Here is a 24174-nt window from a genome sequence, read left to right as displayed (position 1 = left end):
CGGATTTCCAACAGACTATATACGCTACTAAATTGAAATCAGATTGGAAACGAAATGAATCAAATTTAGCAGCGGATATATCCGTTGCTAATACTGGCGGATTAGTAGCAAAAGTTTATTACCAGTAGAATAGCAGGGGATATATTCTGCTACTGGAGTTTTTTATTTTTACTTTAGATATTACTATTATGTTGCTATTCCGTTGCTAATTTTAAATTTATTTTACTAATCAATTTTTTATTGCTTACCTAGTTACGACAACCTATTTACAACAAACCAACATCTCAACAAATAAATAACAATTCTTTGTAGCAAAGAATAATATAATAAATATACTAATAAATATTTTGCAAATTACATGAAGTTCGATATTGTCATGACTTTGGAATATAGTTGATAGTGAATTACAAAATAGTGGTCAAACTCATAATTCTTCAGAATCATGACTACGAGACTGAACAACGGGAGTTATAGGACTATGGTACATCAACTGGTCCATCTTCTCATTTAGAATCGTCATATCTTCCTCTAATTCCATTCTCTTCTCGCGCTCATCATTGAAATTTTCTTCATCTCTTCAAGTTTGCGGTCCACTTGCTGACGACCCTCCAAAATTCTTACTGCAGTACAAACTCTTAACTAATTAGCATTCACAATCAAAGCACAAAATCACCCTCACTTCACAGCAAATTGGGTCGGTGAAGCCGACAAGACTCCACCTCAAACCTAACCACTATCCACACCCTAAAATTCTCCTATAAACAATATACTGAGTGCTATTACCACTATTTGGGTCATGGTACCAAAAAACATAAAGAAAAAAGATAAAGATGCTAACCTTTGTAATAAACTCTTCTCTTAACGTATCTTTAGCTTATTCTTTTTTCTTTAGCAACAATGCTAAAGTGTAGACCTGAAATATTATTAAGAATAGAAATTTATGGAAACCTAACAATCTAAATTATCTAATCACAAACATGACAATTAATTAAAGTGAAGAGCCAGCATATGCATTCATGCATAATCAATCATATAATGCAAATAATTAGTTCCATTTATATTAAAGGGGAAAACCATTTAGATGTATAACAGTGATGCAATAGTAAACACATACAATGATGCAAATAGTAAATACTGACCTTGACAAGCTCTTCTAGGACAACAAAAGCATGTGATGTATCTCTCTATGGAAAGAAACTACAAGAAAACAGAATGTCAATACATGTGATAAAATTGAGTCCTAATTCATCAATACTACTAATGCTTTTATAAGTACACAAAACATAAGTACACAAAACATCTACAATAAGAAAATGCACTAATTATACTTCATATTGCTCATTTGCTATAACTATTTACAATTTAAAACATCTTCACTTGTTAGTCATTTGCTTTCTTTCTTGCTAATCAGTTGCTTTATGTTAATTACGAAGCTATGGGGAAGCAATCAATACTCAAATACAATAGAACAAAAATTGGAGTAATATTCAATCATCATGAATCAAATCCTCATAGCTAGTTTGAATAAATCAGTGTAGACAAGAATAATATGCATCAATGGCTTCAATCTTATATACAAAAATCCCCCAAGTTAGACAACATGTTACTTAGTAAAAGATTCCCCTAATCCTTATACATATATAAATTTTGCCTTGCTCATGGATGGGAGAAATGCAGAACCAGCAGAAGACATAGGGGTCCAAATCAAATAAATACACTCCTTCTATTAGAAAACTAACAACCTAATTTTCATTCCCTAATTCCTATACATGTACAAATATGTATCCAAAGTAACTGGAATGCAGCTGAGGGAGCCATTCACTTCAAACAAAAAATCAATGAAATCTCACGCCTAAAAATGTGAAGAAGTTATGTTGATTAAAAGTTCCTTTCAAGCACATCTTTTATTAATAAACTTACATCCCTTTTTCATTCCCTAATTCCATAAACATATATAAATTGTCTTGCTTATTGAAATGCAGAATCAACAAGAAACAAATCATATAAAATACTCCATGTTATTCAATTATTGATAGCACACCACTTTTCATTCCTTAATCCTAAACATATATAATTATGTATACATAATAAATATTAGCAGTGAAAATTCGGGAAAGCTCACGCCTAAAATAGTGAAGAAGTGAAATTGTGTTGACAATATTACTTCAAAATGTGAAGAAATTGTGTCGATTAAAAGTTGAATTCAAGCCTAAAAAATCCCTAAAAAAAATTAACAACATAATATACATAGATAGAAGGAAGGAGAAAGAACCGGCGGCGGCGGCGTTCAGAGCAGAGTAGCGGCGGTGGCGGTGGCGGTGGAGTGCGGAGCAGCAACGTTTAGAGCAGAGCAGCTGCGGCGGCGACGTAAGCTGAGAAAAGCAGCAGCAGCGTTTGGAGGAGAGCAGCGGAGGTGTATGTGGACGGTAGAGCGGCACCAGCGGCGGTTGATTGCAGATCGGCGGCGTGAGGCGTGTAGAGGGGTGGTTGGGGTTGTGTTTAATTAAGTGTAAACGTGAGGCGTGGTAAAATTTGACTAAGTTTAAAACCTAATTAAATCCTAGTCACGGTTTGCAGCGATTCGGTCCTACGCAGGTTTGCAACGGCCATTCTCCGCTGCTATTTAGTAACGACAAATAATCCGTTGCCAAGGCATTAATTTCTCCAATTTTGAATTTTTTTAATAAAAAAATAATTAATAGTGGATGTTTCCGTTGCTAAATCGTAGCTGGTACCAATCTGCTACTAATTCCACCACTAGTTATGGCACGCTATTATACCGCGAACATATAATGAATATCCGCTGCAAACTCCGTTACTATTTTTTTCCAACGGACATTCTGTTACAATTCTGTCACTATTAGTAACAGACTTCCATCCGCTGCTAAATTTGCTGCTAATCAGCGAAATTTTTTGTAGTGTCCAATGTAATATCCTTTGAACACTATCAACGGCACTTTAAGAAAGTACTTGTGGAATCGTTACTAATTAAAGAAACAAGTGTGAATTCAATGATTCCTTATAACTTTGGAATTAGTAATATATTTCTTGCACGTATTAATTAAAAGAACTTTGGAATTAGTAATATATTTGTTGCACGTATTAATTAAAAGAGTGAACTACGTAAATCGTACCTGATTTTTCACTTTCGCACATAAACAGTATCTGATCTTTATTTTATATCGTTTTTGGTACCCAGTGACAAAAATAATCATAGGTACCAAATATGTGATTTTTTTTTCATGAAGGATATTTTTGGAAATTTCCATTAAATAGTACTCCCTCCGTCCCACAAAAGATGTCACACTTTCCTTTTTAGTTTGTCCCACAAAAGATGTCACATTTCCTCTTTTGGAAAAAGTTCCTTCTCACATCAATTATAAAATTATATTTTCTCTCACCACTTAACACACAAAATAACATCTCCTAAAATCTCGTGTCATTTCCCAAGTGTGACATCTTCTCTGGAACGGAGGGAGTACCAAATATGTGATTATTTTTCTTCCTTTCTTATTTCTCTTTTTCTTCTTCTTTCTTTTTTCTTCATTTTCTTCTTTCTTTTTAGTATTTTATCTTCCTTTCTTTTACTATCTTTTTTCTCCTTAGTTTATGTTTCTTCTTTCTTCTTCTTTCTTCTTTCTTTTTAGTGTTATATACATACATCTAATTGCATTCATAATATAAATAAAAAATAAAAATATCTAATTAAATTAATTATTTAAAGTAATTAAATCAATTGAATATTTTTTATTAAATTATTTTATATTCATTTTAAGGTTGAAACACCTAACTAAAAATATTCAACTTTTTATATCATTATGAATACAATTCACAATGTTAAATTTTTATTAAGGCTATATTGATTAGTTACTAATTTAATGTAAAATAATAATATTTATTACATAATATTATGCGATTCATAATTTATATAATTATACTATAATTATTTATTAATTACTATCAGTTTTTAGTATAATAACAATAATAATCTATATTGATTAGTTATTAATTTAATGTAAAATAATAATTATAACTATTACTCCCTCCGTCCAACAATAGAAGTCCCGTTTTTCCGTTTTGGGACGTCCGAGAATAGGAGTCCCGGTTCTACTTACCATATTTGGACAATCTAATTACCCTACTCATTCACTTAAATTTCAAAAATGCCATCCAAAAACCCCCCAAATTGATTCCCTAATTTCCATTCTCTCTCTCTCATTCTCGCATTCTCTCTCGGAAAACCTAATCCTCCACCGCCTCCACCGCCGCCTCCACCACGCTGCCTCCACCGCGCCGCCGCCATCTCCATCGCCATCGCCATCGTCTCCTTATCGTCCGTCGCCTCCACCACGCTGCCTCTACCACGCCGCCTCTACCACGCCGCCGTACCACGCCGCCTCCACCGTCTCCTCATCGCCTACCGCCTCCACCGCGCTGCCTCCTCCACCCTATATCAAACCATAATCGGTCATCTCCTTCTCTCTGCAATACAGTCCAAAAATTGTTCCTTATCTCTCTCTCTCGGCGAACCCTAATCCCCTTCCTCTTCTTAAAATTAATTGTTGTGTTAAGTGTAATTAGGTTTTTTCCACTGGTTCTGTGCCTGATTTGGACAAAGATCCAATACATTGTTGTATTGGAGTATTAATTTCAAAAAAATTTGTTCTTGAAAAATCTGTTCCTGTTGCCTCTATACGGTTTTTGATCTTTGATTTAAGTTTGGTGCTAGATTTGATTCATTAATCTCATCTTTTGAAATCGATTCAGATTGGGTTTGATTTAAAGTGTGGTTTTTGCTGCGTGTATTGCCTTGAGCTGGTTTGGTTTGGTTTGGCTCCGTTCTTGGTGTTTAAATCTTGTATTGTGACTGCAATTAGTGAGTTTTGTTTACTTTGATTGTGGGATAATTTGGAATAAAAACAGTGATAAAAAAAACTAAAATAAAAAAATTATTGCACCATAAAAGATGAATTTATAAATTAAATATTTTAAGTGGATCCAAAATTCTACTATCATACACCATTTATTACAAATTCCAAAATTTTCTTAAAACCCGTGCCCTTTAGAAATGGGACTGCTATTGCTGGACGGAGGGAGTACATAATATTATGTGATTCATAATTTATATAACTATACTACAATTATTTATTAATTACTATCAATTTTTAGTTTTATAACAATAATAATCAAATATAATTATAACTATAATTATATTTAAGTATATTTGAATGATATTAAAAATGAATTAATTATTAATTTATAACATCAAAATAATAATATTAATATTGATTAATAATAATAGTATAAAGAATTAGGAGAATGAGAGAAGATATTATAATATCACTTTTGGTACAAATTTTATATATGCCCAAAATACCCTTTATGACATAAATGGGAAAATATATTTGTTTAAAGGGCATTTTGGGAAGAAAATTGTATCAGGTACCAAAAATGTGATTTATAGGTACCAAAAACGATATAAAATAAAGATCAGGTACCATTTACGTGCGAAAGTGAAAGATCAGGTTCCATTTATGTAGTTCACTCTAATTAAAATCATCTCAAATTTGTAAGTATCAAATCAAATAAGTATCAATTAAACTGTTTTAATATATAATTTCATGTTAAAATTTATATTATTGTCCGTGTGAACCCGTTGCAAAGTTGGCCCCTGGTTGATAGATTCTTATTGCATGCTTTGTGCCTCTCTTTCCTTCTCTAAATTCGTAGTATTATATAATAGTAGTAGTATATGTGTGTGTCACAAGCAATGACTTAAATATATTTACATATGCATAGACTTAATTATTAGTTTACTATATATGTTTGCATGAACATAGTCGCATAGACTAATGTCTTGTAGTATATGTTTGTCACAAGCACAAAGTTTAATAGTAATAGTATTGTGTATTAGCATAGAATTAAAAATGTTTTTAGAATTATATGTTGTATATATGCAGAAGACTGTAGGAAAGTGAGATTGAACCCATGATCTTTAGCTAAGGAGAATTTTGCAATGTCTTAATTTTGTCATATAAAATAAAATTAATCACTGTAAAATCAGAGGACACTCCGAAATTGATAGTCACATAATGTTGATATTTAAGGACGGGATTGATGTTAAAATTGAGAGTGTCCGAAAAATGTATTTTGCCATTTGAGGTCGAAATTTACATATTTTACTATTTAAGTGAGTGAATATGAAATGCCAAGTTTTTTTCAAGTGTAAAGGATTTTCAGATGAGACTCGATTTTGATATAGTGAATACAAGTATATATAGTTTCCCGAATTTCGAGAATTAGTCTTTGGTCGCATTCATTTGTTGTGAAAAAACAAAATTAGTAAGCATGACCACCAAATAATTTGTTTTGTCACTACATATATGCCTGGGTCAGTTGGTGACTTGATATTATCTATATTTAAATTAATGTATAGCTAGGTGGGTACTAAGACCTATGCCGTTTTTTATTCCATTCATATTCTACATACATGTAAAATTTACATATACACAAAACATAGATTCCACCAATAACTAGTAACTCATGAAAACTCATATCTTTATCACAATCACAATCTTAATAGATTTTAAACTCATCATACTAGTGCAAAACATATTAATGTTTTGCTCAAAAATATCTTCGCAACCAAATTGAATTTGAGCATAATCTAGCACAAGCAAACAGTACTTACACGCCAATGAAAAATAATCCCATAACAAATTTCAATCACACTACCAAAACAATAAAACAAGATATATATTGTATTATTGTATATGAATGGTGCTGCCCACCCCCTCATGAGATGGCCCCACAATTGCCATTAAATAGCCCCCTTGGTGGCATCAAATCTCCACAATCACATTAGTAATCAAAACCTAAATCAAAGCAAGATGGTTTGCCAAAGCGACCCTCTTGTTCTCAAAGTCCTGCGGCTATACGAGAGCATCTCGAAGCTGGAGGACCTGAGCCCTTCCAAAGAGGTGGACGCGCTCTTCATAGAGCTCGTCCACCTCTGCATTCCCCCGCATCCCATCGACCCCACGAAGCTCTGCCCTGAGATCCAGGAGATGCGGGGGAAGCTTATCTCCCTCTGCGGCCGCGCAGAGGGCCTCATGGAGAAGCACTTCACCACCCTCCTGGCCTCGTTCGACCGCCCCCTCGACCACCTCTCCCTCTTCCCTTACCACTCCAACTACCTCAAGCTCAGCCGCCTCGAGTTCGACCTCCTCTCCAAGCACACTCCGACCACCCCGGCCCGTGTGGCCTTCGTGGGGTCCGGGCCCCTCCCGCTGACCTCCATCGTCCTGGCGGCCAACCACCTCAAGTCCGCCGTGTTCCACAACTTCGACATCGACGCGTCCGCCAACGCCATGGCGGGAAAGCTGGTGGGCCCGCACCCGGAGATATCGGGGCGGATGGAGTTCCACACGGCCGACATCATGGACGTTCCCGGGGAGGTGCTCCGGGAGTACGACGTGGTGTTCCTGGCGGCGCTGGTGGGGATGGATGCGGAGGAGAAGATGCACGTGGTGGAGCATCTGGCGGAGAACATGGCGGCGGGGGCGATCCTGATGCTGCGGAGCGCGCACGGGGCGAGGGCCTTCCTCTACCCCGTGGTCGACCCGCGCCATCTGCGGGGCTTCGAGCTGCTGTCGCTCTACCACCCCACGGATGACGTCATCAACTCTGTTGTGGTGGCCAGGAGGTGCCCGAGGCCGCACCCGGCCCCCCTCGGCCCCCACGTGCTCTGCGCCAAGTGCTCCGAGCTTCAGCCTTTCAACCCTCTCTCTCTCATTGAGGAAGATCATCACTGCTGAGCCAATTGGCATTGGGTTCTCTATCATTTCTTTCTTTATATCTATCTATCTATCTCATTGTGATTTTCATGATTGTGATTGTGATTAGTTTTAGTAGTGTTGCGAATCGAATTAATGTGTGCGTCTTGTGTTGTTTTGGGAAGGAATAACATTGATTAATAACTGGTGCTTTAACTCCAATATTTTGGTTGTTAATTGTTTTGCTCAATCTTCTCGAGATGTTCGATGGATATGCTTATAGCATAGGATTTTTTAATTGAATTATTGCTGAATTCAACAAGGATTGAAACAAACAAGATGGGAATTTCATTGCTGCCATATTTATGTCCACACATGTTGAAGCAATGCTGCTGTCCTCATCAAATCATTTGGATTCAGTGAAATTATATTCGCCGAAGTTACCAGTTAAATTGTTAGGGATTAATCAGCCAATTCAATAATCATGCCATAGTTCAATTGGAAAGACAACTTACATCAAACCTAAAGGATTAATTTAGCATTAATTGACTCTGAGCTAAATCTGATTAGCAATCAAGAAATTAAGGGAACCGTAGTTGATCAGTAAGATGGAAGAAATTATCTCTACTTTCCCCTTGGTTAGGGTTTGGCAGTTGGAGCACTTGTGCTTGGCCACCACTACTATTTTAATAAGAAGTAATTAATTTAGGTTTGTATGTAAAACTTTATCAGTTATATTAATTAATTAATTGATTAATTAAGGTCAAATTCGATGCGGCATATATATAGTTTACAATATGAGTCCATTTAAAATTTCGGAATTGGAACTACTGTGAGCGTTAGCTTGAAAATACAAAAGTTAATCTGATGGTAGAATAAGGAAAGTGAGGTTTAAGGGAGAATTAGAGCTTAATTAATATACATATCATTTCAAATTACTATACTGTCATAGTTAGAGTTCTTCTATTTTAAATAGTGCTTCTTCTGGTATTCATATTCCAATCCCACACCCATCACATATAATATCATGTTAATTTTCAAACTAAGCTGTTGGTGAATAGAACAACTAGTGAATTATATTTTCTGCTACCAAGGTAATATGCTAACTCACATGTTCATCATAATCTAGCAACATAATACCAATGCAGTGTTAAGTATACAACGAATTAAATGTACCTTCTAGAATCATCCAATTAGAAGAATTTTGTAGTACAATATTGTTCCGTTTATAATTTTGGCTTATATGTATCCATCACAGTCTTGATTTCCGTGCTTCCAAAAATCAGAAGTCAATTCAAGTCATGTTACTTTCTACATGAGACTCTACCTGCCTTAAACTCTTTAGAGGTTGATGTCTTAGTTATGTAATTGAACATATTAAAAATGAAAAAGAAAGTAATCCTCTTCTTATAGGTTCTCCAACAGTCTCTTTTCTCTTTCTGTCTTTACTCCTAACTCTCAAACCCTTAAGAGAGTTAATTGTGTCACACGTCGTAAGCCTAAACTCGTTAGTAAGATTGCTTGTGTGAAATAGCATAGTGTTAGATCACCATTTAGTTTTATAAAGTAGGAGTAGCTAGTTAGTTAGCTACTTTATACTACTCCATTATCTATTTATAATTAATTTAATTTAACTAATTAATTCACAAACGCTACTTATATGTAATTAGCTTATACTCCCTCCGTCCCGCTTAAGATGACACGTTTTCCTTTTTAGTTTGTCCCAACTAAGATGACACATTTCCTTTTTTGGTAACTTGCTTTCTCCAATTAATACACTCAACCACTTTTCTCACTCCTATTAAAATATACATCTTTCTTTATCTCTCTACTTTAATACTTACACTCACCTTCTCTCTCTTCAATTAAACACTTTAACCAATAACTCCTAAAACCCCGTGCCGGCTAAGCAATGTGTCATCTTAGCCGGGACGGAGGGAGTAGTAAACTAAGTATCTACACAACTGCAAACTACCAACAAGCTCAACTACAAGATGATGATGTTTGTTTCAAAACATGTGATTTTTATCAACAAGCTAAACATTAATTCTAATTATGAAACAAATAAAATTTGAAAACATATAGTATGTATTTTTAGAAATTTTAAGCAACGAGAAAAAAACAAGTAAACGGAGATCATTTGTCAAATTTAATCTTATATTTCAATCATGATATTGTCATCAGCTTAGGCGGAACAAATTATGACAAATTTATCTATCTAAGTTTATTAAGAAAGAAAATAACTTTTCCCGGCCAGTTTTATATAGTAAATAATTATGACATCTTCTAACTAACAATAAGATGGAATATCATTTTGTGATTAAAAATCTAACCAAACTGAAATAGAAAATATGGAAACCCTACATGTGTTTGTTTAACCAGCTGATCACTACTTCAATGGAGTAGTACATAATTCGCTAACCAGCTCAGCAACTACTTTGGGTTAAAAAAAGGAAAAGAAAAAGGTCGTAGAGTTTATAATTAACCATTATTTAATTGAGTAACCTTATCAATTTTGTACATAAAATTTGGTGGAATAAAAAGTGTATGATAGCATTAGAATGTTGACATCCTATGGACATCTACATTAAACTTTATAATCGGGCGATGAATTGAGTAGTACAGTACTGCATCTGTAACTGAATTTGACTGTTTTTATAATATTTAAATATTAATACATCACATTGGGATCATAAATGGTGTGGTGGGAAAGAGAATCGAAATATTCCATTTCCAAACATTCTCACATTTCACAAATTAAACATAATACTCCAATCGCAACAATAGTGTCACCATCTTTTAATTTGTTGTTTTTGGTATTTTATTTCGAGTAAAGGTCAAAATTGATTCTGCACATAAGATCATTTTACGTTTTTGGTCTTAAATATTATTTTTTGGATTTTTTAGTCCTGAACATATGACCATTTTACATTTTTGGTCCTAAACATTATCTTTTGGATTTTTTTGGTCCTGAACATATGACCATTTTACATTTTTGGTCCTAAACATTATCTTTTGAATTTTTTGGTCCTAAACATATGGAAATTTGATCATTTTGGTCCTGAACTAACTGTTCCGTTAAAAACTAACGGTCAACTGGGTTTAATCCCGATTTTGACCAAATTAAACTTTTAATTCGGATTTTTTACTCCCTAATTATTTTTTATAAATATTCTTTTAAAATTAGAATTAAATAATATATTTAGGGTTCTTATTTCTTCAGCATCGCGGTCTATTTCACTTCAATTTCATCTTCTTCCTTCCTCTCATCTTTCATCTTCGCTTCCTTTCTCTTCCTCTCAAACCCTGTTGTGGAGCAATAACAATTTTTTGGTGAAGATGAAGGATGAGAGGAAGGAGGAAGAAGATGAAACTGAAGTGAAATCGACCGCGATGCTGAAGAAATAAGAAACCTAAACATATTATTTAATTCTAATTTTAAAAGAATATATATAAAAATAAATAGGGAGTAAAAAATCATAATTAAAAGTTTAATTTGGTCAAAATCGGGATTAAACCCGTTGACCATTAGTTTTTAACGGAACAGATAGTCCAGGACCAAAATGATCAAATTTCCATATGTTCAGGACCAAAAACTCTAAAAGATAATGTTTATGACCAAAAACGTAAAATGAACATATGTTCAGGACCAAAAAGTCCAAAAGATCATGTTTAAGACCAAAAACGTAAAATGGCTATATGTTCAAGACCAAAAGATCCAAAAGATACTCCCTCCGTTTCACTATAGTTGAGTCATTTTACCATTTCGGAAAGTTTCTTCATAGTTGAGTCATTTCCTTATATGGTAACTTTTTATTCTTTCTTACTTTATCCTTTCTTACTTTATTCTCTCTACTTTATTCACTTTATACTTTATTCTCTATACATTTCCTCTCCCTTACTTTTTTATCTATTTATTTAACACACCCAACATTACTTTCTAAAACTCTGTGCCGAAAAATTTCGCCTCAACTATAGTGAAACGGAGGGAATAATGAGTAATGTTTAGGACCAAAAACGTAAAATGGTCATATGTTTAAAACCAGTTTTAACCTTTACTACTTTATTTTTAATAGTTGGAATGTAACGAAATCATGTCATAGCCTTATCGAAATTTGCATGGGAAAAGATATTGAAATATTCAATACAACTATAGTTTTGTATTATTACTACTATTTTATATTCTATCTGTCCCACAATAGGAGACCTATTTAATTCGGACACATGGTATAAGAAATGTAAAGATAAGTGAATTGAATAAGTTAGTGAAACGTAGATCTCACTTATATATATTTATTTTATAATAAAATACAAGTTAAGTAAAGTTGATGGAATTTAAGACATATTTACTATTCATAATAAAGAAATGAGACTCTTATTATAGAACAGAGAAAATAATAAAAAAAATTGAGTCAAAACTAGTCAGTAGACTATGCTACATACTGAATTAAATATAATAGAAAAAATAAAATGAAACATATAGTAATATTAAACATCCCCAAATTGCAAAATTAGACATTTAGCGGGGGACGAATGGAGTATTATATTTTCGGAGTGTATATGTTTGATTGCCATTGTAAAAATTTGGAAAATTTTGCAACATAGTAAAATCTGGTAATTTTTTTGTAATATTTATGAAAATTGCAGCATTTGAAAAATTGTTAAAAATAGGTAAAAGTTTATGCAATAAATGGCAATTAATTTAAGCAACTATATAATTCAGTTTAAAAAATATACTAGAAAAAAAAACATGATAAAAGATGTAATGATTATTTGGTTGATTATTCCAAAAGTGTTATTGAAATAATTATTTTGCATAAAATCAAACAAAAAACAAAGTCCGGAAAGTATGGTTTCATTCAAATTCTGAAAAGTCGGAGAATTGACTAGCTAAACTCAAAACTCTAATCTCTACCGATACAAATATATACCATAATCTAGAAATATATTCTCCTGTGAATGAATAAGATGAACAATCTAATATTCCCTCCGTAGTCCGTTTTACATTAGAGCACTCTCAACGCTGTCGGCGATAGAAACCGGCGTTAAAATGCCGGCTATCGCCGGCGTTGGGGGCTTTTCGGCGTTTTTCCGGCGTTAATTCTACCGAATTAACGCCGGTTCCCGATTTATCGCCAAGAAATCGCCGGAAATTCGCCGGCCACTGTAGGCGTTTCGGCGTTATTTCGGCATTTTTTTTTTTTTTTTAAAGTACCCAACGGCTATTTACTCTCCTATATATAATTCTTCCTCCTCCTCCATTCATCACACACAATCTTCATTTTCTCAATCTTCTATATTCAATCTTCAAAATTATGAGTTCAAATAGGAAAAATTCCCGAAAAAGTAAGGGTAAGGGCAAAGAGTCGAGTTCGCAAATTCCCAACACTGATGAAGCAAATGAGCAGTGGATGAGCTCGTTGTTGTCGATGGGTTCTCCTCCCGGCCAATATCCATACGCGGGTCCGTCCCCATTGCAGACTCCTACGCCACGCAGACTTTCTCCGTACTTCCAGTCTGCCCTCAGCATGCCCTCTCCAGCCGACGATGTGTATCGCCCCCAGATAGTCACATCGTTGTTCGACACCCCTGGATCAACCCCAGGCGACGAAGAATCTCAGGCCGCGACGTACACAACGGATCCGACACTCAGCACGGACGACTACGAGGTGGAAGAAACGCCCGCCGAGCCGCCTTCCAGGAGCGGGAAGGGGAAGGCGCCGGCGTCGACGGCTACGACTAATACGGCTTCCGATGAGAAGCCGAAGCGGGCAAGGACTACTTACACTCTCGAAGAGTCCGAGCTGATAGCCAACTGCTGGGCGGACACGACGCAGGACGCGGTGCGCAGCAACTACCGGACGGAGATCATGTTCTGGGCGCAGGTAACGGAGAAGTACACGACCAACAAGACTGCCTCGATGAAGGACCATGGCAGCGAGGCGATCCGCCGGCATTGGGAGCGCCTCCTGAGGGACTGCGGCCATTTCAACGGTATATATTCTAACTTGATGACGAACATGACGAGTGGCCAGAATGAGCACATGGTCCGAGATGAGGCCATCCGGATGTATAGTGGCCAGTTCTTGTCGAAGGGCTTCAAGTATTGGAAAATCTATGATAGGCTGAAGGATCTCCCCAAATTCCGGACGGAGATGCACAGCGCGCTGCACGGGAAATCGGTGCGCTCGCGACTTAGCGGTGGGGAGAGTGAGGGAAGCGCGACCCCCATCGACTTGACTGGGGATGGTCCGCACGAGCGCCCTGTGGGAGCGAAGAAGGCGAAGGGGAGGCGGAAGGGGAAGGGCGCATCGTCGGATGCCCAGTCGGAATCCCTGTTCTTACAACAAGCCACGTTCTCTTCCAATGCCGCCACTCTGGCGCAGTTTTACACGCTGTACTTCACCGGCGGCGGAACCCCAGAAGAGAAGCAGTCCCTCTGGTCGACCATCCAAAATATGAAGATCAAGATGGGCCTCTCGCCGGACGCTCCTCCTTCTTAGTTTTTTAAATCCTTGTTTTTTATGGTTTTTTATTTGTAATTTTTTTTTCTCGTTGTATTATATTTTCCAATGATTAATACAACGACGAATTGTTCATTTATAAATCTATTTATTAAACACATTTGTAGGGAAAATTAAATAATATTAAAAATGATGATGTAAAAATGAAATGTTGAGTTAGGGAGAAATAAGGGAGAAACCATTGGAGCAGTTGGCTAAAAGTTGGCTAAAAACTGGGGATAAATTTTGGTGTTGATGTGGCGCTGATGTGGCAGGAGTTAGGGAGAAATAAGGGAGACCATTGGGAGTGCTCTTAGGAGTTCCGTTGTCTTTTCTGCACTCATTTTATAAAAATGATATAATAAATAATTAAAGTGGACTTAATTCAGGATGCATTAGAATTTGTCCCGATTGTCTTGAAAACAAACTTAGTTGAGGGTGTTGTGTAAATAATTTGATTACAATCCTATATTCTGAAAAATGTTGGATCTCTTTAATAGAGGCAGATGGTACACCCAATAGTCACATATTAACAAACCAAAACAAAATGTTGGACTATTTAACAATTATGGAAAGATGCATATATAATGGACTAATAATGGAGCAAGGCTTTAAAGTCCTTTGATGTATTAGTAATTAAGAAATATTGGCCTCTAGTAAATTGAATGGCCATTATCATATTTAGTTACATATATACGTTGACATCTCACGTCCTGGATAGGTAGTAAATAGTAGTATATCTTTTCAATTTTCAACTTGTCCAATGCTCTGTGCTTTATTTCTTCAATTTCAATGGTTCTTATCACACATCATCCCCTTTCACACTTTTTTTGCTAGTGCTCATCAATGATTGGATCATAACATCTTCAATTCCTCCTATTTTGTTTTAAATTAATTATACTTAATTATAGTTTGAGTGATGCTCAAGATGATAAACATGTATACATATATACGTGATTTAATTCACACATCATGCATGAATTATTGATATAAGATTATGAGTAAATCAGAGAGGCTAATTCTAATTAAATTCACATGACTAGTTAAACTGCCTCAGCCTACAAGATTTCACAGTCTATGATTATTGATCTTTATAATACTATAGAAGAACAAATAAAAGTAATGCGGCTAATCGACGAGGATGAAAAAGCATAGAATAGCATAAAGACAAGTATGAGTGGGGCTGCCTATAACAATGTCATCACATTTGTTTTACCAACTTTATTTAAGCACTAGTTGATCCTTTTCCAATAGCTTTCTCTAAAAAAAATTTGATTTGGTTAAGCTAGGTTTATTCTAGTCAAACATGTTGTAACGTGACAGTTGGACACACCATTTTCCGTAATTGATCATTTTGCGACACATGATAACAATTGGACACAGGGACGAAGGGGGCAAACAATGCCCTCCCTCAAATTTATCTCACATATACATAAAAAGAAAAATTAGTATACTTAACTCATTAAATAGACCTTCTAAATTACTTATAAATTGCCTATGTATAGTTTTTTCCATGGATAGGTCCAACTGCAACACATTGGTTTTTAGAAGTTCTGAAATTTGTCTTAAAGAAAGACTATAAGACTTGCTTCAGACAACTACTTTGCCAGAACTTACAAAGCACAATGCCAAAGGGCATCAAGTTCCTAACTCGTCTGAATATGATATGCATCACATGATTCACATCTTGTAATGCAACATGTACAGTTGTTTAACAACCCTGGGATTAGGCAAGACTTTTACGCTGTGAGGAAATGACAATAACACTGTTTCTGTGATGTATTATTATCAGAAAACTAGTAGTAAGTAGTAACTATTATGAGACCATCATCTTGGTAGCAACTGTAATCCAGTTCATTTTTTATTCGAAACTAGAACAGTGTCAACTGTAAAGCTTAATGTCATGGATTATCTGCTTGTTGCCCATGAAATGTGACAACGGTATACTTAAACTTTTAACCCGAATTAATTTGTTTCAATTTTCTTGTTTCTCTTCATTTTTTATAGTGCAAAACCACCCAAACCTATATAATTGTAGTTAAAGTTATAAGTTTTATGTTTGATTCTTTTGATGCCCACCAAGTGATAAAGCATAGAGCATTAATGTTTTGTATGCTAACTATTTCTTGTTCTTCATTAAAAATAAGCTTAGGGGAAAAACAGGGGAAATTTTAGTCAAAAAAGCTTCCATATGGCCTAAAACCTAACTGATACAGTTCAGTTTTCATTTTCATAACAAGTTTGGTTAAAAATCGGCAAACATTAGTTTGATATTGTCCGTTTTGGGTCAAGCCCGCACGGATTTGTTTTTGGATCACTGCCAAAAGGCTTCAAACTAATTGGATTTGGACAGGAATTATATACACCTTCCAACTTCCCTCAAATGTCCAATATGGGATAGGTTTGTACTAAAAATTTGAATTCCCCCCGCATGAACATCATAGTATGTATATACATGGATAGAAAATAAAAGAATAGTAGATTAAGATGTATACAAGTTTTTTTCTTATGATTCAGACATGAATATTATTGCTATTGTTTTTGGTTTAGTAGCTGATGCAGGGATGTTGTCAATCAATTTAAATCGCACATCACTTTGAGCGAAGTGAATGTCAAAATTTTCTTCACTCAAAATTTTCTCACTCAATTTGACAAACAAATTCCAAAATTCTATTCCATCACTCAAGCTTGATATGTCCCGGGAGTACCAAAGATAAAAATCATAATAACACTTAATACTATTGGTTTATATATTATTAGTATTCGGCAAATAATATTGGTTGAAATTTCGAAATATAAGTCTCAAATTAAATTTTCTACTTTTAATATTTATTTTCTTTATTTTTTTTTATTATATTCCTCACAATAATTACAAATTAACAAAAAAACCCATTAACCCAATTTCTCAAATATTTCAATCTGTTTTCTCAAACACTCACACTCCACGCCACCTCCGCTTCTCATTTCCTCAAATCGGTGCAGAGGTATGAAATTCAAACAAGAAGGGATTTGAATTTAATTGCTTTAAACTTACGGTGTTATGTTTTTGGAAATGAGAAAACAATATGAAGTGGCATATGAGAGAAAATTTTCGGTGAGGATCGCCTAATTATTTTCCTCCGAGAAAATTTTCGGTGAGGATCGCCTAATTATTTTCCTCCTGGTCCACTCTTCACAAACATGAAATATGATGGTGGGCTCATTACTTATGTTTGTGAGGGAAGGATCACCTAATTCTTTTCCTACACTATTTTCTGCTCCACTCCTCATAAACATAAAATATGATAGTGGGCCTATTATTTAGGTTTGTAAGGAATGGAGCAGGAAATGATATAGGAAAAGAATTGAGGAAATTTTATACTTTGTCAGTTGAATTAAGGTTGAAAATGTTTAACCGGATAAAATTCAAGTTAATAACCGGTGCAAAATTATTTGATAAAATAAATAAATGAGTAACTCTTTAAAACAAAAGTCCGAGGTTTTATAAAGAGAGCATAAATCTTGTTTAAGAAACTTCTGGAGACTTCATAAACTGAAATGAAACGCAGGCAAAGCTAAAACCACAGCAAAAATTCGCGAATCCCGCTTCCGTACAACCATGGCGAAAGTCCCCTCTAAGCATTCTCGCGATCAGCCTCCGGTACCAATTTCCCCTATTCATTCCACTTCAAATTTTAGCTATTTTTGTTTTTATTGCTTCAAGTTTTTATTAAGGGATGCTATATTCTTTTGTTTTTGTGAGGATTACTCGTTTGCTATTCCACCATTTGCTCAGATATGTTCCGGTTTAAGTCCTATTACATGAAGTATTAAGAAACAAAAATTCGTGTTTCATGTTTCCTTTTACAGAGTTCAAAAAATGGTCATAAAGATTGCAACTTTCCTATCATTGGCTCCTTTTTCTGGTTTTCAGAAATTTGATGAGATAGATATAATTATCTTTAGAGATGTGTAGCTGTAAAAAGGATATATGAATGGAGTTCAATTTTCAACTCAGAGTGCATAACTAATGACCAAGGGTCTACAAAGCTAAACGCACAAACAAATTAATGAATCTGGAGCATACATGTATGTGGAAAAACTGTGGTGTTGGCGTGTTGCTTTGTTCATGAAAACTTGAACAGAAAGTGAATTAAACGTATTACATCGTCATTTGCCTGCTTCCTCTGCATCTTCATTTTTATCTGCTTGATTTTTTAGGGTAACAAATGGGAGTCGGATCCAACCGAATGAACTGACCATCAATTTCTTACTCTTTTTTTTTTTTTTTTAATAAAAGTCAGAGTTTTGTGTGCATATCCATGAACTTTTAGAACATGCCATCTCTCTACTGGATCTCCTTGAGAAAGGAAAGAATTGTAAAAAACAAAAAACTTGAAAGTTCAAGTCTCTTTTTTGAATGTTCTTAAGGTTGGATCATTTTCTTGATTGTACTATAAGGTTGGAACATTTTCTTATACTTATCATTTATTGTATTAGCTTGTTGAATGGTTGAACTTGGATGCTGTTGTCGCAGACTCACATGGCTAAGAAATTATTGGCTTTCATTATATTCTTGTTCTTGAACTTTTCTGTTTGGATGTCCTACTCAGCAGGACGTCGAGGGGCTTTTGAATAACTTACAGGACTGGGAATTGTCTTTCAAGGAGAAAGATAAGAAACTGAGAATGGATCCTTTTGGGAGGGGAAAGCTGGTAAGTACATTGCCCAAGATTAATTACTTGCCTTGGAGATTCTGATTTGCTGGTGGTATCTTTAGATTAATCAGGATATTGATTCATAATGATGGAGAACTATATAACTCTTAATCTCAATCATCATATATGGATCTACAACCTCTTTTATAACCTTAAATTATTGTTTGGCATTTGTTCTCCTAGCTTGTTTGGGATCTGGCTGCTAGGATTGTTAATCCTAATAAGAGTCCAAGATCAATGAGATGAGCATGTGTATTCTTGTAACATATTCAAGATTTAATTATCACAGCAGCTCTTGGACAAATTTGTTAGAAGAATATACTTGTTTAGAAATTATCGTAGAGATGTACCTAAATGTCTGGACTTTATAGTTAAATAAATTTGATCTCATGTCACAACTCACATTGTCCTTGACCACACATTACTTGAGTATACTCTCTGACCATCTTTCATTTTCTTTTCTTGCATCTTTAAAAAGGATCGTGATCCTCCAAGTCAGTCTAGTCAAAATAATTCTAGTCGACTTTCTGATAACACTAGAGTTAACGGAAGACAGACAAGAGTTAAAACATCCTCTTCTGACAATAAGGATACCATGGGACAGCATGATTATGTAAAAAAATATGAGGCACTTAGTCGACTACCAAGCGGAGTCTCATTTGAGGAGGGTGTTGTTGATGCTAATTCTGAGAAAGAATTGGTATGATCTTTCTCTTTCTCTTGATCCATCATACTTTTATTAATCGCATTATGCTCTTGAGTTATTTATTTGCTCCTTTCTATTGTGGTCGTTAGGGTAATGATTTTTTTAAGCAGAAGAAATTCAATGAAGCAATAGACTGCTACTCTCGTAGCATTGCACTATCACCAACTGCAGTCGCTTATGCAAACAGGGCAATGTCATACATCAAAGTTAAGAGGTACTTTAGTTTATGTTGAAGTTTGTTAAGTCCATAGATAACTAGCTATACATCAGGAAGTCCCTCATTAAAAGTGTGGCCTTTTTATCTGTCAATAGATTCTTGGATGCCGAAAATGATTGCACTGAAGCTTTGAATTTAGATGATCGCTACATAAAAGCATACTCTCGGCGAGCAACTGCTAGAAAAGAACTCGGGAAACTCAAGGAGTCTATTGATGGTAGAATCTTCATTTTTTTAATCTAATGATCTACTCCCTTATATGTAACTGACCCTTTTGTAGTGAAACATAGATGTTGAATTTGCTTTAAGGTTGGAACCACAAAACCAAGAGATCAAGAAACAGTATGCGGAATGCAAAGCTTTGCTTGAAAAGGTAGATTTATTATTTTGCTGACTAGAATTTGTAATATTGCTCAGATGCTGGCTATGTCATATATGAGCACACTTTTGAGACTCGCATAAAGTACGGATGTTATTTCTAAGCAGTACCCGATGAATCATGTTAATATTGCCTACAGTGGCTATTAAATTAACAAGACTTGGTGCTATGTTATCTGGTAAAAAGCCAATGCAGCAGGTGATAGGCTGATCTTTGTGTACCATGAGTCCATGAGTACTAGCCATAAGAGCAAGGTCAGAAAATATAGTCCTAAACTGATGGAAGCAAAAGATTTTAGAACAAGCTAGGTTTATTCTTCCTTTTCAGTTAACACTTATTGGACATTCGAGTGATAATGTACTTATGGTCTTCCGGGGTTTGAAGTCGCAATGCTAAAGTTTGTCAATAATTGTACAAGTACTTAGTAGTTCCTCGTGTTATCTTTCAGTTAATTTTGTTTTGTTTTATTTGTCAATGTTTGAGTATGATTGAGAAGGATACTCATCTAAACCATTATCAAGCAAAATCTGCCCATCAGAATAATGGTATCAATAGGTGTATGTTGTAGTGCCACATATACATATATGAAAATATAAATGTGTTACTTTAACATTATCAGTTTACTTCTGGAGTATACATCTCGCTACTTTCTGTTTTCCTTGTTCTTTTGGTTATTTACATTTTTGTTGTGTTTTCAACTTTAGGAGATTCTGAAGAAGGCATCTGGGGCATTAGTAGCAGGAACATCGCACGGAGCACTCCAAGAGAAAGTAGGGATTGACAAGAAGAAATCTGCAACAAGTTCCCCTGCTAGAAGAGTGCCTAAGTTTGTTGAAGATGATTCCAAGGTTTGAACTCAACCGTAATAATTTTCAATTTTGTTTTCATATCAATATACTATATTTAAAGATTCTGAGCAAAGGATACCTAAATTTCATGTAAGTTTTAGCGAGCTGCTTAGGTCATTGTATACAATATACTGATGTGGTATATATTGTACTTGGATTGATAGAATACATTTGGATATTCTACCCTGGTAGTTAGTAGACGTTTGCTGAAGCTGTATTTTCCTCTGAAACTTGTTTGGCAGGCTAATATTAAAGAAGTTTCAAGTCGGGGATCTGCGGAGAACAAAGAAAACAGTATTCTAAGTAACGGATCTCATGCTGGTGCTGTCTCAGAGTGCGCTAAGGTCTGAAGATGGGGTCTTGCTTTCACAAAAATTTCAATCTTTTGCAATAAGTTTTTGCATATTCTTTGAGATTTTCATTCATAAATTTTTATGCTGAATATTTGCATGTTATTGAGAACAACATTGCTGTATCCTTTAGCATGTGGTGGAATCTAATGGACAATAATGGCTGAAAAGGACAAATTATTTTTCTCCTGATATTGCAAAAATCGGGAGTTTTTTTTTTTTCTGATATTTCCTTCGTCATTAATTGATGTGCGGGTTTGAGCATACTTCATTCCACTCTTAATGGAATGTGGGTGTAAGAAAATACTGTCAGAAAAAAGGGCAGTTGCCTAATTAGAGAAGCCCTGTTTTTGTATAACCTCAGTCCGATATCTGAAAGGAAGTGTTTGTTTCAAAACTGTCTTTATGCCTTAAAACTTAACATTACAACATAATGGTACTACATTCAAGACAAAAGAAAAGCTTGTCATGATAATATTTGTTAGTTGCTGTTCATCTTGAGGTCAGCAATTGTTGAGTAAATACATTTGTTTTGGCATGCTCAACTCTTTGTATAATGTTGCAGTGTCAATATGACGCACCCTGCTATGACTCTTAGTCACTGCTTTTTATTCAAACTTTTCACAGGGGAAAGTCCAAAACAAGCTGGAGCTGAGGGCATCTGTGCAAGAGCTTGCTGCAAAAGCAGCTGCTCTGGCGAAGACCGAAGCTGCAAAAAACATTGCTGCACCAACTTCAGCTTATCAATTTGAGGTTTCTTGGCGAGGACTGTCTGGTGATCGTGAGTTACAGGCTCGCTTATTGAAGGTGTGAAATTTCATTTCATTACTTCCGAAATCTTTCTTTTAGTCCTGAGCTTAAGCTTGCGACCCTGTTAATCAGGTTACTTCACCAACCGCATTGCCTGGGTTGTTTAAGCATGCATTGTCAGCTCCAATACTAATTGACGTCATTAGGTGCATTGCCACCTTTTATATGTAAGATGCTAACCTCTCAGTAATACAAGGTGGAAGCTCTCCTTTTATTTTTAATGACGACATGGATATTGTTTTACTTTTTGGCTATAGGGAAGAGATGGCATTAGGTATTGAATACTTGCAAAGTTTTTCCAAAGTCCCAAGATTCAATATGATCATCATGTGCCTTTCACCCTCGGATAAGGCTGGTATGTCATTTATCTTTTATCTTCAATGGTATCTGTTACTGTCATTTAAACAGTACTACAAGATTTGTTTCGTCGTGATGCTGTATGGAACTAATAAATTAACGAAAACTAGTAAAGTAGCGCTTGTTGCGGTCTTACTACAATACATTTGTCAGGCTCATGTTTATTTGAAAACAGATCTTTCGAAGATATGGAACGAAGTCTTCAGTAAGGGAACTGCAGAATACGCGGAGATCCTTGGTAATTTGCGCCCAAAATATGGCATAAGCCAGTGATGAGCATATATGCTTTTTACACCAATTCATGGCTGAAGTCCATCCTGTCTTATAGAAGGGGCTTGGTTCACATTTTGTCGTTGACCGCGTTCGAGTAGAATGACGAATGTGACAGAAGTTGAATGATGTGATTGTGATCCCAATGCATACAAGCCTGTGTAAACGCATTATATTAAATTCGAATACACTGATTTGTGTTAGATTTTGTTGATGTGTACAGTCGATCTCGGTGATGGGGCAAACTTCATGGTTCAAATATCATGAGTCTTCATTGTTAGAATATTCTCTATCTATTATTGACTTCAAATTTCAAAATTGTGCAATTTACCCCTTCTCTAGGTGGGCATCCACGAACCGACTCTTTGGAATTTTCTTTTATTTTTAGGGTTGGAACATAAAAGAGAGACATGTTTTGTCGTTATCAGCGGGTATAGACACTCTTGTAAGTCACTATCCATGTCATTTTGATGGTTACATGAAATGGAGTTGGACAATGAAATATATGGTTGGACTATTTCCAATTTTCGGGTAATTGTACTAACTTTGATATTTCGACCTTAATCCGACAGCTAATCTCTAAATTACTCAAGGATTTTTTAAGAAATGAATATATGGGAAAAGGATTATAATAAAAATTGAATCACATTTTATTATAGAATGCAGAAATATCATTCGTAGGTGACACATAGGTCATTTTTATTTCATTTTAGAAAATGCTAATGTCCTTTTTAAATTGTTTTAGTCATCCTTGCTAAAATGACTAAATCTAAAAATGACAAGGTGTTTTAATTATGCAATCTCTAGGTTATTAATATTATGCTCAAGGGTCTTTTGTTCGCATCCATATATTTTCAAATACTATTCTCTTGTTTCGTTGGCATCCCAAATCATAAAATTTTACCAATACTTCTATTTTTAAATTTAACATTTTTGTTAATCATTAATTTCATATACTCACTCCTGTCCAAAAAAAAAATAGTTTTGTCTTTCCATTTTCCGCCATCTATCAAAATTAGTCTCATATTAAAAATTGAAAATTACTTATAATTTATAACTCACTTTTTAAGTATTGTTTCTTCTACTTTATCCATATTTTTCTCTCTCTCTCATACTTTATACACTTTTTCTCTTTCTCTTTCTCTTCTTTTTCATGTATTTTATAAAGTTTGCATTAAAACTCATGTTGTCCACCAATGTGACTATTTTTGGGCGTTCAACTTGAACTTCCATTTCAAAGAGAGTTTTGGCACACATGTCGC

At 35.1% G+C, this 24174-nt stretch overlaps 2 protein-coding genes and 1 long non-coding RNA gene across 4 annotated transcripts; 2 read left to right on the top strand and 1 right to left on the bottom strand.

Annotated features, from left to right (window-relative positions):
- Positions 1-302: 302 nt before the first annotated feature.
- LOC125196636 (uncharacterized) lies at positions 303-2537 on the bottom strand. The gene is made up of 4 exons (XR_007171914.2): positions 2273-2537; positions 1140-1197; positions 839-913; positions 303-620 (listed from the first exon to the last, which is right to left on the bottom strand). It is a non-coding gene; the product is annotated as an uncharacterized LOC125196636 (long non-coding RNA).
- Positions 2538-6852: 4315 nt separating this feature from the next.
- On the top strand, positions 6853-7999 carry NAS4 (nicotianamine synthase 4). The gene has a single exon (XM_048091526.2). The coding sequence runs from the start codon at positions 6891-6893 to the stop codon at positions 7815-7817; it is 927 nt and encodes a 308-aa protein (XP_047947483.1). The 5' UTR covers positions 6853-6890; the 3' UTR covers positions 7818-7999.
- Positions 8000-17773: 9774 nt separating this feature from the next.
- Positions 17774-23195, top strand: TPR5 (Tetratricopeptide repeat (TPR)-like superfamily protein). Of its 2 annotated transcripts, none has more exons than XM_048095043.2 (12): positions 17774-17918; positions 18874-18972; positions 19454-19675; positions 19771-19895; positions 19994-20115; positions 20189-20271; positions 20982-21125; positions 21368-21469; positions 22103-22282; positions 22358-22452; positions 22543-22640; positions 22818-23195. In XM_048095043.2, the coding sequence occupies exons 1-12, from the start codon at positions 17877-17879 to the stop codon at positions 22913-22915; spliced, it is 1410 nt and encodes a 469-aa protein (XP_047951000.1). In that variant the 5' UTR covers positions 17774-17876; the 3' UTR covers positions 22916-23195. The 2 variants fall into 2 exon arrangements, with proteins under 2 accessions (XP_047951000.1, XP_047950999.1); XM_048095042.2 differs by having other exon boundaries at positions 18871-18972.
- The last annotated feature ends 979 nt before the right edge of the window (positions 23196-24174 follow it).

The sequence above is a fragment of the Salvia hispanica genome, chromosome 4, assembly GCF_029641045.1.
Source record: "Salvia hispanica isolate PSC_SH4W2 chromosome 4, Shi_PSC_v1, whole genome shotgun sequence".
Taxonomy (NCBI): domain Eukaryota; kingdom Viridiplantae; phylum Streptophyta; class Magnoliopsida; order Lamiales; family Lamiaceae; genus Salvia; species Salvia hispanica.
This window is presented reverse-complemented; position numbering and strand designations above follow the sequence as displayed.

What these genes read in the sequence shown, in the direction of transcription:
- NAS4 (XM_048091526.2), top strand. Translation starts at nt 6,891, where the DNA reads ATGGTTTGCCAAAGCGACCCTCTTGTTCTCAAAGTCCTGCGGCTATAC.
- TPR5 (XM_048095042.2), top strand. Translation starts at nt 17,877, where the DNA reads ATGGCGAAAGTCCCCTCTAAGCATTCTCGCGATCAGCCTCCG. An exon ending in TCATACATCAAAGTTAAGAG is followed by an intron (nt 19,896 to 19,993) that starts GTACTTTAGTTT and finishes ATCTGTCAATAG; the next exon opens with ATTCTTGGATGCCGAAAATG. An exon ending in TTCACCCTCGGATAAGGCTG is followed by an intron (nt 22,641 to 22,817) that starts GTATGTCATTTA and finishes ATTTGAAAACAG; the next exon opens with ATCTTTCGAAGATATGGAAC.